The sequence below is a fragment of the Thalassophryne amazonica genome, chromosome 8 (assembly GCF_902500255.1).
Source record: "Thalassophryne amazonica chromosome 8, fThaAma1.1, whole genome shotgun sequence".
In the NCBI taxonomy this organism is placed as follows: Eukaryota; Metazoa; Chordata; class Actinopteri; order Batrachoidiformes; family Batrachoididae; genus Thalassophryne; species Thalassophryne amazonica.
In genome coordinates this window covers 94,820,497-94,834,516 of record NC_047110.1, presented here as the reverse complement: position 1 = coordinate 94,834,516, position 14,020 = coordinate 94,820,497, and the positions used below count along the sequence as shown (strand labels likewise).

Sequence of the window (14,020 nt, the reverse complement as noted above, 5' to 3'; positions counted from 1 at the left end):
ATCTCCAAACAGCTGATTTAAATGTCTTAGGTGCGTCAAAAACGTCTTCCAACTGCTTGCTGCTGTTTGTTGCGGTAGAAATGTGCTTCCAGGATTCCGTCAGTGGTTGAAGCAGCGATGGTGCATTCATTGTGCCTCGGAAAAAGCTTGATGCAACCACGCAGCAACCGATGCATCGCGATTTCAGATGACAATTGAATAGATGCACACTGAATGAATCGATACACTCGCATCATAGCGATGTAGTCCCTCCAGCGTGTCCTGGGTCTTCCCCGGGGCCTCCTCCCAATGGGACGTGCCTGGAACACCTCTCCAGCGAGGCGTCCATGGGGCATCCGGAAAAGATGCCCGAGCCACCTCAGCTGACTCCTTTCAACGTGGAGGAGCAGCGGCTCGACTCCGAGCTCCTCCCGAGTGACCGAGCTCCTCATCCTATCTCTAAGGGAGCGCCCAGCCACCCTGCAGAGGAAACTCATCTCGGCCGCTTGTATTCGCGATCTCATTCTTTCGGTCATGAGCCAAATCTCATGACCATAGGTGAGGATCGGAACGTAGATTGATCGGTAAATCGAGAGCTTTGCCCCCTACTCAGCTCTCTCTTCACCACTACGATCCGAGACAGCAACCGCATCACTGCAGATGCTGCACCGATCCATCTGTCAATCTCACGCTCCATCCGTCCCTCACTCGTGAACAAGACCCCGAGATACTTAAACTCCTCCACTTGAGGCAAGGACACTCCACCGACCTGAAGAGGGCAAAGCACCTTTTTCCGGTCGAGAACCATGGCCTCGGATTTGGAGGTGCTGATTTTCTTCCCGGACGCTTCACACTCGGCTGCAAACCGCCCCAGTGCACGCTGAAGGTCCTGATTTGACGAAGCCAACAGAACCACATCGTCCGCAAGCAGCAGAGACGAGATTCTGTGGTTCTGTTTCCTTATTTTAGTAAAGTAATAGTTTTTATATAATGTGTTGTATAATTGGCTTGGCTTTAGTTGTGATGTCAAGATGCTGACATCTCACCTAATATTAGCATGAGCTGAGTGCCTCCATTGTGAACAACGTGATTTATAATGTGCTTAAAAAGCCATAATTGTGGTAACTGAGGATCTGAGCGAGGGGCATGGCTTAAAACAGTCATTTGTGATGGATTTAATCAGTCGTGTGCCTTGAAATATCTCTAGTATCACAAAACACGCTGCTAATGGCCTTTGAATTGCTTGCTTTTCAAAGTTGAGATGATTGCCAGGAATGGTCTTTGAGATGACATGGTACGTGTTTGACCCTAGTGCTGGCTGACCTTTGGCATTACGACCTTATGTCACTCAGCTGTGCAGAGCTCCTGATGTGAATGAGCTCTCAGTTCTCATTTTGTGGAGGTGCAGCAGCACCAGGAGCTATAACACAGGCTTAAACTGTGGCCCATCAGGTTTAAATTAGCTGTAAATTTCTGAAGAATGTTTCCCTGCTCCACCAGCGGTCTACTTTCACCCGAGCCTCCAGCCATGCAGCGCTCTCAGACATGTTTCCCACGGACGCCTGGTGCATGGAGTAGGGCGGTAAGCATGTGTGTGCATGTATAAAAGCAGACTGTAAGCAACTTAACCTACAGTTGTTACAACATTCCACCACTAGAGAGCAGTATTGACTTTTTCTTTGCATTATATTGCATGTGATTTGGAGCGCTGCAGCTCTCTGCTCCTCTTAATGATTGTCTTAACTGTTGTCCTCACCAGACAACAGTTTAACTATTTTCTGAAGCTGCTGCTAACAGCCTACTTAGCACCGCTGTGGAAGCCCCTCGTCTCCGCCTTCCCCAATAGTTGCGCTCTGTTCTGTGCTGTCCCCTTGGTCAACCCTCCATCAGGGAAGGATATGAGGGCTCAGAGGCGCTTAGGGGCTCCTCTCCCAGGAGGACTCTCAGATTGCCTTTGATGGTGAGAGGCGCACTGATTAGGTCTCACGTGGATCCCCTGTAGGCAGGCAGGCACACAAACTGGCTCTCGTTAAAAAAGCACCACCTTTGTGTTCCCACAGGAGGTGGATGTAATTAACATAGCTTTGGAACTACCTGTGTTTTCAGCTGCTGTTGGCAAGGCGACTTCTGTTTTGGTTTTGTGTGTGTTTGAGAACAGCGGCGTTGGAATAGGTGGGTGGCTGGACGTGGGGAGGCAGTGCCGTGCTTGCACGTATGTGCATGCACTAGTACTACAGAGGTGGTGGTTCAGCGCACAACCCCGGTGGGCTGATGTCATGCTTGGGTCTGGTCCGTGTCGGTGCTCAGCTTTGGCAGGAGTTGCTAAGTCCGTGGTCATTTAAAACCACTGACCTCTGCTTTGCAGGGGCCCCTCTGCTGCTGTAACAGGGACCCCTGTTCCTCAGAAACTGACTGCACGTTTCAGGAGTTTCTTATTACTTATGGTGCTAGTTGTGGAAGGCAGTTTCCTCTTTGAGGAACCTTGGCACTGTCAGGTTGGGCAAAACTGCACGATGAAAGGAAATCTGGACAAGCTTTTTGCTGTGTTAAGACCTGTACTTCTTCTCAGGTTACGTTTTCAGTCTACTCTGACATGCTTGCAAAGATTCTGCATAAGTCAGAGTAGCAGTTTTACTACATTGGATTTAGTAATGTTTCTGTTAAACCTTCATGTTTGCATAGGTATGCAGGTATTTCATCGCAAAAAAGATTTACGACCGCTGATATATAACACATGGATGCAGCTACTATTGCACAGCAGGGGGCATCATTTTGTAAGATTGCTTACAGATCTCTATGCTCATTATTGGCTGTTTTTAAATCCAATATGAAAACATGTTTGCTCTGACATTTCCTTCCACTCAATTAGGGAGTTTATTTATTTTATTATATGTATTTTAATTTGTATTATATATAATCCCTGCATATCAGCTGTGAAGCAGAGTATTGTAATCGTGTGTATGTGTGTTTGTGCACATGTCTGACTTTGTACATAATAAATGAGCAGTTTCACTAAACTTGGTAGGAATATAACTTGGATGAACGTCTCAAAATGATTCACTTTTGGAACAGATCAGTCAAGCACTCAGCTAATCATTTGTCATTACATGGTACAAGCGAAGTCATGATGGCATCAATAAAACATTAAGGAATGTCCTTACCATGCTCCAAAAAATAACTTTAAAAAAACACTTTGTGGACGTCTCCAACCAACAGATTAGGACATGGCTGAACTTTGGACATGTTCATAAAAAAACATAGTGAGGACATGATCAAATCGGGACACAGTAAGAACTTAATGAGGATATAGTAATGATGGCATTGATGCAGTAACAATGTAACTAAAACCTAGCAGCGACTCCACTGACCAAGTACATGCGCGGCATGGACGAGAAAGATTTGTCACTAGGTTCTTCCTATGTTAATGGAGTTCTCACTTTAACCTCTACCTGCTTGTGTCAAGACCATGGTATGTCCATACCGCAGTGTAGAAGACAGCATTGCTTTGTGAATGTTCTTTCTGATCTTACTACATCCATGACACATTTGCAGCAGCATCTGTGTCACAAACTTCTTTCTGCAACTTCCTCAAACCTTTGTCTTTTCCACCTTGGACTCCCCTGAGGTCTTCATTGGTATAGTTGTAGACTGTAGTTAATTGTTGAAAGCAGAAGTAGACACAAGAAAACTTGCAGAATGAATGAAGATGCGCAGCACATGGCACATTTTTTATAAAGACCAGTGCAGTGAGAATGTAAGATGAGATTCTTGATTTATACCTTCTTTCCCAAGCGATCAGTGTGTTGAAAAACATGTTCAACTCCATAATGGACAAACCACTGCACAACTACAATGGCTATGCGTAGTGCATCCGGAAAGTATTCACAGCACTTCACTTTTTTCCACATTTTGTTAGGTTACAGTCTTATTCCAAAATGGATGAAATTCATTTTTTCCTCAAAATTCTAGACACAGTACCCTATAATTTACAATGTGAAAAATGGTTTTGTTTTGTTTGTTTTTGTAGATTTTTACAGATTTAGTAAAAATAAAAGCACTAAGAAATTACGCGTACATAAGTATTCACAGCCTTTGCCGTGAAGCTCAAAATTGAGCTCAGGTGCATCCTGTTTTCACTGATCATCCTTGAGATGTTTCTACATCTTAAATGGAGTCCACCTGGGGTAAATTCAGTTGATTGGAAAGACACACACCTGTCTACATATAAGGTCCCACAGTTGACAATGTATGTCATTAATTGACATAATTTAACAGATTACATTTCTATGACTTTGTCACATGCCACCGACTTATTTCATAATCTTAACCATTATGTAGAAGATTACATCCCTAACAGATTAGAATGTTTGAAGTTTAAAATGTAAACATTATTAACATTATTCATACATATATTTATTGGCTTTGTCACAGCCCACTGACTTATTTCATAGTTTCATACTTACAAAATACATCTAGTTTAATACGTTTTTAAAATAATTTAAGCAACCTTGATTCTTTGATTTCTTTGTTGAGGTTGTTCCATAATTTTACACCATTCACTGCAATACTCCGTTCCTTTATCTTGGTTCTGAATCTTGGTTTTTTAAAGACTTCTATGCCTTTCAAATTATAACTACTTACTCTTTTTTCAAACATATTTTGAATGTTTAATGGTAAGGTATTGTTATTCGCTTGGTACATTGTTTGTAATAATTTCAAATCAACTAAATCATGAAATTTAAGTACCCTATACTTAATAAACAATGGACTAGATGGATCTCTAAAACGACTGTTGCTAATCACTTTTAAAGCTCTTTTCTGCAAAATAAAGGTTGTGTATAAGTTGTACATGTTGAGCCCCAGATTTCTACACAATAAGTTAAATGAATTATACAATGTTAATAATCCATAACTATTTAATGAATATTTTACTTTATGCAAAACAGCAATGGCTTTCGCTATTTTTCCTTTTATGTAATTTCTGTGTGACTTCCATGTAAAATCTTCATCAATCATGACTCCTAAAAAATTAGTTTCTTTTACCCTTTGAATGTCCATTCCATCTATTTTTAATGACACATCTTTTTTTTTACTCTGTCATTAAACAATATGAAATTTGTTTTATTAAGATTTAGTGACAATCTGTTTATATCAAACCAATATTTAACTTTTTTCAACTCTGTATTTATCACTTGTGCTACTTTCTGTATATCTGATCCAGAGTAAAATAATGTTGTATCATCAGCAAATAAAATGCTACCAAGTACATTAGATACATTCACAAAATCATTGATATACAAAATAAACAGTTTGGGTCCAAGTACCAACCCTTGTGGTACTCCATGTATGTCAGAGCACAAACCAAGCATGAAGTATAAAATAGCATCCATATAACTGTGTGTGTGTATAATATTAATATATATATATATATATATATATATATATATATATATATATATATATATATATATATATATATATATATATATATATATATATATATATATGTGTGTAATATATTGTTTATTGTTGTCTGTGGTCAATGTCTATTTATGTTTTAATTATTTGGGGGGGGGGGGGGGTTGTGTCTACTTGTGTTTACTTGTGTCTGCTTTGTTTTTTGCTGGTGTCTACTTATTTCTGTTGTGTAAAGTGAGCAAAGAGACACCAAAGCCAAATTCTTTCTATGTGCATTCATACTTGGCCAAATAAATCTGATTCTGATTAAACGTGATATGGATGAGATCTAAAGCATGAATGGAAATTGTTTTTATACCAAAGTACTAGAGATGCTCTTCACCTACAGTACTAGTCAAACATTTGTATACACTTTCCCATTCAAAGTGTGTCCAAACCTTTGACCCGTACTTTATGCTGAAGTTGAAATAATGGCAAAACAGAATGGAATATTTAAATTATCTGCATCTGCAAATCATCACCTATTAGGTGTCAAAGAATGCTGGATGTGTGTGCCCACAGCTGTGCAGACACTTTGCCACAACAGGGATGCATATTTTAATTTTAAAACATTGCAATTAGTGCACTCACCTGTGGAACATATTAGCAACTTCAAAATAAACAAAAAATGACAAGAAAATATTAAATTAGATTAGATTAGATTTAAATTTATTGATCCCTTGGGAAGACTCCCTCAAGGAAATTGAAGTTCCAGCAGCATTGTATAGCAGCACACAGGGTAAGAAGCACACAGAGTATCAAAAATAAAAAAGAAACAGTTTGCAAATATAAATACACACTATAAATACATGCATACTGATCAGTACTGGTTTACTGGCTACTACTGTTCCTCTCATTCCTGACCTCTGTCTTCCTGTTACTCCTCCTCCCACCGAGTCAGGAGTTGTACAGTCTGTTTTCTTTTGTGCTGAGTTCTGTACGAATACGTTTCATGGATTTAATATGTAGATTTCAACAACTGCCTGCCTGCCAAACTGACTGACTTACTTTGAAAATAAGACGTGTAGCAAATTAGAATGGATGTGTTTTTAAAAGCTTGTTTCTTGCCATGTTCCAGGATGTTCTCAAAGAGTGCCAGGAGCAGATCGAGCGAGTGCTGGAGAGCAGCCTGCGTGAAGGGCGGCAGCAGCAGCAACAGCAGCAGAAGATGCAGCGAGGGCCCTGCGGCAAAGGCCTGGACGAGCTGGATCAGTCATCCACTCCGACAGATGTCCGCGATGTCAACTTGTGAACCACCAGAGGGCGGCATTGCACAGGATTTACAAAAAAGAAAAAAAACAGAAAAAGCAACATGGAAACAAAACCTAAATTTTCTTAAAAGCAGGAAAAAAATCAGCTAAACAACAAAATACATGAAAAACAAACAAGCCCCTGAGAAAGAGAACAATGCTTTGCTAATTTTGTGTTGTTTTCTTTTTTCCAAGTCATAAACAGCTACCCGTGCACCGTGAAATCAAAGGTATTTTAGACACACAAAATAGATGTTCTAGTCTAAAAAACATATACAAGATGAAGCTTTGTGATGCCTTGGATATACAGAAGGGAATCCAATCATATTTGCATTCTGCCATTGATTGTATAGTATAATTTCTTTTTTTAAGTTATATTTTCACCATTGCTCAATAACGAGGCTGTTAAGGTAGAATGCAGTCAGAGTATGTGGGACGAAAGTGGAGCTCAAGTTTTCTTCTCAGTTGTGTTTTCTATGAGTATTATCACGATGACGTGCGCGGCCGTTCAAAGAGAGGATACATGTTTGAGCTCCTCCAAGCATTAGCAGGTCGTCCTCGACATACAGAGGAAGTGTTGAAAACATTTTGCGATTAACTGTTGAGTCCCACTTCCATTGAAGAGACAGATTATTAGTGGTAATTTCTATTATTAATATTATTATTGAAAGTGAGTAGTAGAGATCAATAAGCTCCTTTTGTCAGGCTGCTTGTGTATAGTAGGTTCCATGTGTGCGTATGTGTGTGTGTGCAAGTGCGTTCTGAGGCAAAAGTTTGCGTCGAGCCGCAAAATCACGATTCTGAGTGAGAGACTACGGAGCGACCCAGAGGTCACGCGCACGTGAGTGTAACAGGGCATCTATGCTATATCACTGCCTTCATGCGTTCAGAGTGCGTCGCGGTGCAACGACAAACTTGTGCGCGAGGCCATGGAGAGGTTGTGGGTTCAGGGTGTTTCACCTTAGACTCGGAGGTCATTGGAGGTGTTTTTTATTACCGCTATTCTGTTCATGAACCATTAGCAGATACTTCATTTAGATGTGTTTGTAAAAATACGGTGTTTCTTTAGTTGGGACTGTTGTTGTTGTTGTTGTTGTTGATGATGATGATGATCTCTCGCATGTGTGGCACATGTAGAGGTCGAAAGGAGAATGTCTTGAAGAAAATAAGGCAATGTTTTGGTCTAAAGCGTGGCAGACTTTAGGCTCTTCTGTACTAACGGGCAGGGAACAGATTGCTGCGGAGAGCAAGAGCGTGCGCGGCACTGGATGCTAGGAAAGAGGATTCGAGTTGTGCAGGAGCATGCTGCTGTGTAGGAGATGAGGATACAGCCCGTGGCTGGAAAATGATGAACAAAAGCCTCCCAAGGCCGTCTGTCATAATACGTATTTTAACGTTCAACAGTAATTTTTAATTTTTGTTTTTGTTTCTTGTAAACAAAAGGTTCTTGCGTTTCCACGGAAGTGGAACTGAATGGAACTTGGACTGTATGCTGCCAGATCATCGCATGTCGATGAACAGTTCCAGGTGGGGGTTGGGTTTTTGGGGGGTGGGGGGGTAGGTTAGAGGAGTAAATACTGTCAATGCATCTGGAGTCCCTCATAGGGTTGTTTTAGCTCCTCTATATGATTTCAATGGTAAAGCACTTTGAGAACAAGCTCCCCAGGAGACGATTAAAATGTGTCAGGTGGTGAACCGAGGTGAATGGATGTTTTCTTTTTCCTTGTTAGCCTTTTCTTTGGTTTACATTGTAGGGCTGGTTTCCCAATCATCACACGTACCCCTGAGTCAAATTACTCACAGCTTAACGGTGAGAGAGGACATTCCACAAAAAAATAAAATGATGATCATGAAACAAACATTCCACTCAAACACAGTGCAAATTAATGATGAGTTTGCTTGTTTCAGATAAAGAGGAGTGGGTGGGGGGGACCCCACATGTCGACATGAATCCCTAAACACAGAGTTCACCACCCATGGATTCTGCTTTTATTTTCCTTACATTGTCAAGAATGAAATATTTGTTTTACTTGAATTTTTTGTGTGTATTTATCTGCATCACAGCCACAGGGAGGCAGCAGTGAGCTCAACAGTGGTCGTAACATCTGATATTTGCACGTTATTCATATAAATTTTTGAGGCAGAACCACCTTCCAGCTCATGATGTAGTTGGGGTTGGGGGGGGGTGCCTTAAATTCATGTAATGCTATCGATGCTTATTGTTTGTCGGTCACATCTGTCCCCCTTTGAGCTTTGCTGCTTCAAGTCATTGGCAACGGGGTTCATAGAACAGGTGAAGTCACAAGAACACGGATTTTGTTTTTTGTTCTTTGTTTTTTTTTATCTTCCATGAGACTCTGATTCGACATGGCAGACTGTTTTTGACTTTGGCTTGGCGAACTATACTGTTTGTCAGACTGGAGAAACCTGCGAGGATCTGATTTTTTTATTACTTTTTTGGACAAGCTTTGCTGAGCAACCTGATGCCATTTAATGACTTTCGTCAAAACACCCCCTGCTGCATATTCCGGCATGATTACCCCTGAACTTTGCCTCTGTTCACCTGATGGAAGCTCTTCCCCAAACGTTGCGGTTCTTAATTGTTTTTTCCTGCAGTTGATTGTTGCATGTGTGGTTTGCCGGAACCACCTTTCCATTTGTGTTTGGTGCATTTTATGGGGTGACCAGACCCACAAAAGGGGTTTTCTAAGATTTAGAGATACTGTATTCCAAAGTGAAGAGAGGACAGACGAGGAGGTGTGAAGACATCAAGAAAACGTGTCAATATTTTTTATTGAGTTATTGTTGTCTTTTTGCGCTGCTAAAAGCTATGAATTTGTTTCATTTCTTATATACAAAAAAAAATTAACATTACCTAGTTGTGATGTGTCACTTGAGTGTGCTGCTATTTTATAAACATTTGTATTATAATATAATTATTTTACTGCTTAAGAGATACATTCAGAAAACCGAAGTAGATGGTGATAGAAGAACATGAAATGAGTATTCGACTGGAAATGTTCTTTGTACAGTTTGACCGTTTGCTTAGATAGCATGTCTCCTGTCCCCATGGGTTTTTTTTTTCTTTTTCTTTTTCTATTTCGTTCTTTTTTCTAGTCACATTCTGCATCAGTGGTATTTCCTTAACCTCAGGATTACTGGACAATAAAACAACAACAACAAAAAAACAAATCCATAACCTATACCTCTGCAGTTAGGGAGCCTGGATTGAAAATGGTGTGGATGGGGGGGCAGCCATCACAAATGTGTAATTTGTTGATGAATCTTGCTGTTTTAATTTGCTCAAAGAGAGAAGAAAGGCTTCCACTTGGACTTAATCTATGTTGGGGGTGTGTGGGCAGTGCACAATGTCTTGTTCATTTTGTGTGAGGTTTTTTTTTTAACAGTAGATAGTTCAAGCATTTTCATATACGTCCATGTCGGTGCTACATCTGACTTGTTCTGTGTGAGGGAGGGACAAACTGCATTCTTATGATGGCCAAAGCACAGTTCTTGCTTTACATGCCACAGTCACTATGAATGTCAGTGAATATTGGTTTTGTAATGTGAGAAAGCTGCATTTTGTAGTATGCACGTGCCACCAAAACAATGGGTCGCGCTGCACGTGACGGCTGACTGTAAATATTCAGATACCTGAATGTTTTGATGGTGCAGGTTTCCCTTTTACTTGCCCAATCTCTAATACGCCCCGCCCCCCTCCACTATAACTCATATCATGTACCTCAAATGTCTACACAACCTCTGTTCAATAAACTTCTGCTTTAAAGGGTGTGACACCACATCAGTTCACCGACATTTCCTGTGTGCTTCCCTTTGTGTTGCTGTCAGTAGTCTGTGCTGTATGCGTGAGTGCTCTCGTCGAGTCCAACACATCGGAGTCTGCGTCTCATGATCTGAATCTGAGTCCTTAATGAAAACATCATGACTCTATGCTGATGCTCTGCATGCCGTGCTGTGTAAAGTGTATAGTGTCAGTGAATGTGGAGCGTGTTAAAATTCATTTTTGCTATTTATGCATTGCATAATCTCAGGGTACAGGGTACAAAGTAGTGATGTTCGATACCACTGATTTCCTTTCCAGTCTGATACTGAGTAAAATTCAGGCTGGTATCAGCGATACCGATCCGATACCGATACTTTGTGCAAATACAGCTAATGTGTATGGTAAATCTAAACGAAGTAGTGTATTTCAAATCATGGCTTAATAAGGAATTACTTTGTCTTTGCATTCATCAAACATTTTTACAGGATGAGATTATGTCAGGTTTTTTTCCTACATGGGAATTTATATTTTGGGTGAGGAGCTCTCACAAATCCTTAAAAACGTTGGTCTTCCACTATGGACAGAGGCTGGAGATCCTTCTCAATCATCTCTCCCAGGCATCTTGTGAGTGTTGCTGCTCTTGGAGAATCATGTTAAAACAATATAAAATCACTGGGAAAAATAAATGATGGTGCTACGCTTCACTGAATGCTTAATCTTATTTAGATTCCACCAATTATGTAATCCTCCAAATAGCCTACAATAAGGGAATACAGTCACTTGCTGTTTTATAATACTGGGTGACTCAAATCGAAATTGCCAGTGAATATTTAATTAAATAAATACATTTTCTAGGCGCAGTCAGGGTGTAGAGGGGGTCCGGTTTGGGAACCACAGAACCTTGTCTCTGCTGTTTCGGATGATGTGGTTCTGTTGGCTTCGTCAAATCAGGACCTTCAGCGTGCACTGGAGTGGTTTGGAGCCATGTGTGAAGGCTCTGGGAGGAAGATCAGCACCTCCAAATCCGAGGCCATGGTTCTCGACCGGAAAAAGGTGCTTTGCCCTTTTCAGGTCGGTGGGGTGTCTTTGCCTCAAGTGGAGGAGTTTAAGTATCCAGCGTTGTATAGTAACGAAGTAAAAATACTTCACTACTGTACTTAAGTACGTTTTGGGAGACTTTGTACTTTACTTGAGTTTTTTAAATTCAGCTTACTTTCACTTTTACTTGACTACATTTCCGACCTTAATTGCATACTTCTACTGCGATATTTTTCTATGCGCCATGCCGTTACTCGTTACAAAAACACACGCACGAAAAAAGTGTTTTCACCCAGACACACCACTGATTACTAGTGACTGTAACGAAGTCAGGCTGATTTGTCATGAGGCATGTCCGGTAGGCTTTTTTGCAGTTGCGCACTTGTGTTTGTCAGGAAAATGATAATTTCTCTACATTGATTACAGACCTGCAGCGGGTCTGTAATCAACTTTTCTGCAGCGCGGCTTTGCTTTGAACCTTGAACCAATCGAAGCAGTGATTCGCAGGTCGAAGCAGTGCTTCGATCTATGATTCGTGGATTCATTGTTTTATTTCGCTTTATCCTAATTTTTTCCCGCTAAAACCATGAAGAGCATATGTCTGTGAGTAATATTTGATATTTTTATGTTAAACTGACCTCTGTTATGGTCTTCTGAAACCGTTGATGTATTTTATAACTTAAACACGGGACCGATGCTAACGCGTTAGCATGTCTATGGCGTTTTCAATGTTAAAGTTAGCATTAAGCTGTTCGCATCAGCACATTTGTGTTGTTTTCTGTATAATTAATGGCTCAGCGTTCGTTGTCGTAAAAGAGTCAAATTTTTTTGATTTATTTTTATTAATATATTATAGCAACAACAATAATAGTCTACATAATAGACAATAATACAATTTTAGAGAAAGAAACAAAAAGAACCTAATGAAACAAAACAGAAAAGATAAAACCATGTAATAATGAAAATAAATAAATACATATAGAAATAACTTTCCTGTGAACACCTAGTGAGTTGCCTACTCTCGTTTAGGTTTTGAAACCTTGTTTCTGAAGTGTTTTTGTGTGATGTGCACAATTTTCAGTATTTTGACTAATACTACCAGTCATTTACAAGCTTAGATAAACTTTACATAAAAAAATCAGTCCGTTTTTTATTATTAACATTTACTTGTACTTTTACTTTCAATACTTGAGTACATTTAGTTGTACATTACTTGTCATACTTAAGCACAATAAATACTAGATACTTTAAGACTTTTACTTGAGTAGCATTTCAATCAGTGACTTGAACTTCTACCAAAGTCATTTTTTAATGGGTATCTGTACTTTTACTTAAGTGTGATTTTCCGGTACTTTATACAACACTAAGTATCTCGGGGTCTTGTTCACGAGAGAGGAACAGATGTAGCGTGAGATCAACAAATGGATCGGTACAGCATCTGTAGTGATGCAGTCGCTGTATCGGACCGTCGTGATGAAGAGAGAGCTGAGTAGGGGGGCAAAGCTCTTGATTTACCGATTGATCTACGTTCCGACCCTCACCTATGGTCATGAGATTTGGCTCATGACCAAAAGAACAAGATCACGAGTACAAGCGGCTGAGATGAATTTCCTCCATAGGGTGGCTGGGCGCTCCCTTAGAGATAGGGTGAGGAGCTCGGCCACTCGGGAGGAGCTCGGACTCGAGCTGCTGCTCCTCCACGTCAAAAGGAGCCAGCTGAGGTGGCTCGGGCATCTTTTTCGGACGCCTTGCTGGAGAGGTGTATCGGGCACGTCCCATTGGGAGGAGGCCCCGGGGAAGACCAAGGACACGCTGGAGGGACTACGTCTCGCAGCTGGCTTGGGAACACCTCTGGGTTCCCCCGGAGGAGCTGGGGGAGGTGTGTGAGGATCGGGAGGTCTGGGCGGCTTTGCTTGAGCTGCTGCCCCCGCGACCCGACCTCGGATGAAGCGGAAGAAAATGAATGGTTGGATAAATAAATGCCACAATAATTGACACCAACCAGGTGTCATTTAGACAAAATCTCAAAGGTCTACTTTCTGCTGTGTTCCTGTTAATGATATACATTACCTCAAATGACTGAAGTATCAAAAGTATAGATATTTTGATTTGAGAATCGATTTTAGAGCATAAAGCCCTGGTATCGGCGGTATCGATATTTCAGTATCGAGCCACACATCACGAGTACAAAGAGTTTGTAGTTATTCTGTTATCATTAGTCATGGGTCTGTTTCTGGCAACATATGAAATAAAGCAGTCATCTGCCCACCCACTTTACTAGTTGGAGTTCACGCTGCCAACGTGTCAGACTGTGACAGCAGAGAGCAGCCAACAAAGCTCCTTGAGGTGAAGAAGTAAGGTTAGCATTTGCGTTTTTACACCAGTGTTTACTTTTAAGTTATTAGTGGTTGTTCTCACTTCATTTTCTCTGTGGATACAAGAGTGTTTAATTGTCATGTAAATCACATCTGAATATTGCACCATGTAAATATCAGAACAACTCTGCAGATCA

The 14,020-nt window shown here is 40.7% G+C and overlaps 1 protein-coding gene across 1 annotated transcript in view; it reads left to right on the top strand.

Moving 5' to 3' along the window:
• Positions 1–10,491, top strand: part of ccnd2a (cyclin D2, a) — a 51,906-nt gene extending 41,415 nt beyond the window's left edge. Inside the window, exon 5 of the mRNA XM_034177021.1 lies at positions 6,515–10,491. Coding sequence (XP_034032912.1) covers positions 6,515–6,688 — 174 coding nt within the window. The 3' untranslated portion in view covers positions 6,689–10,491. The remainder of the gene's footprint in view (positions 1–6,514) is intronic.
• Positions 10,492–14,020: the final 3,529 nt, after the last annotated feature.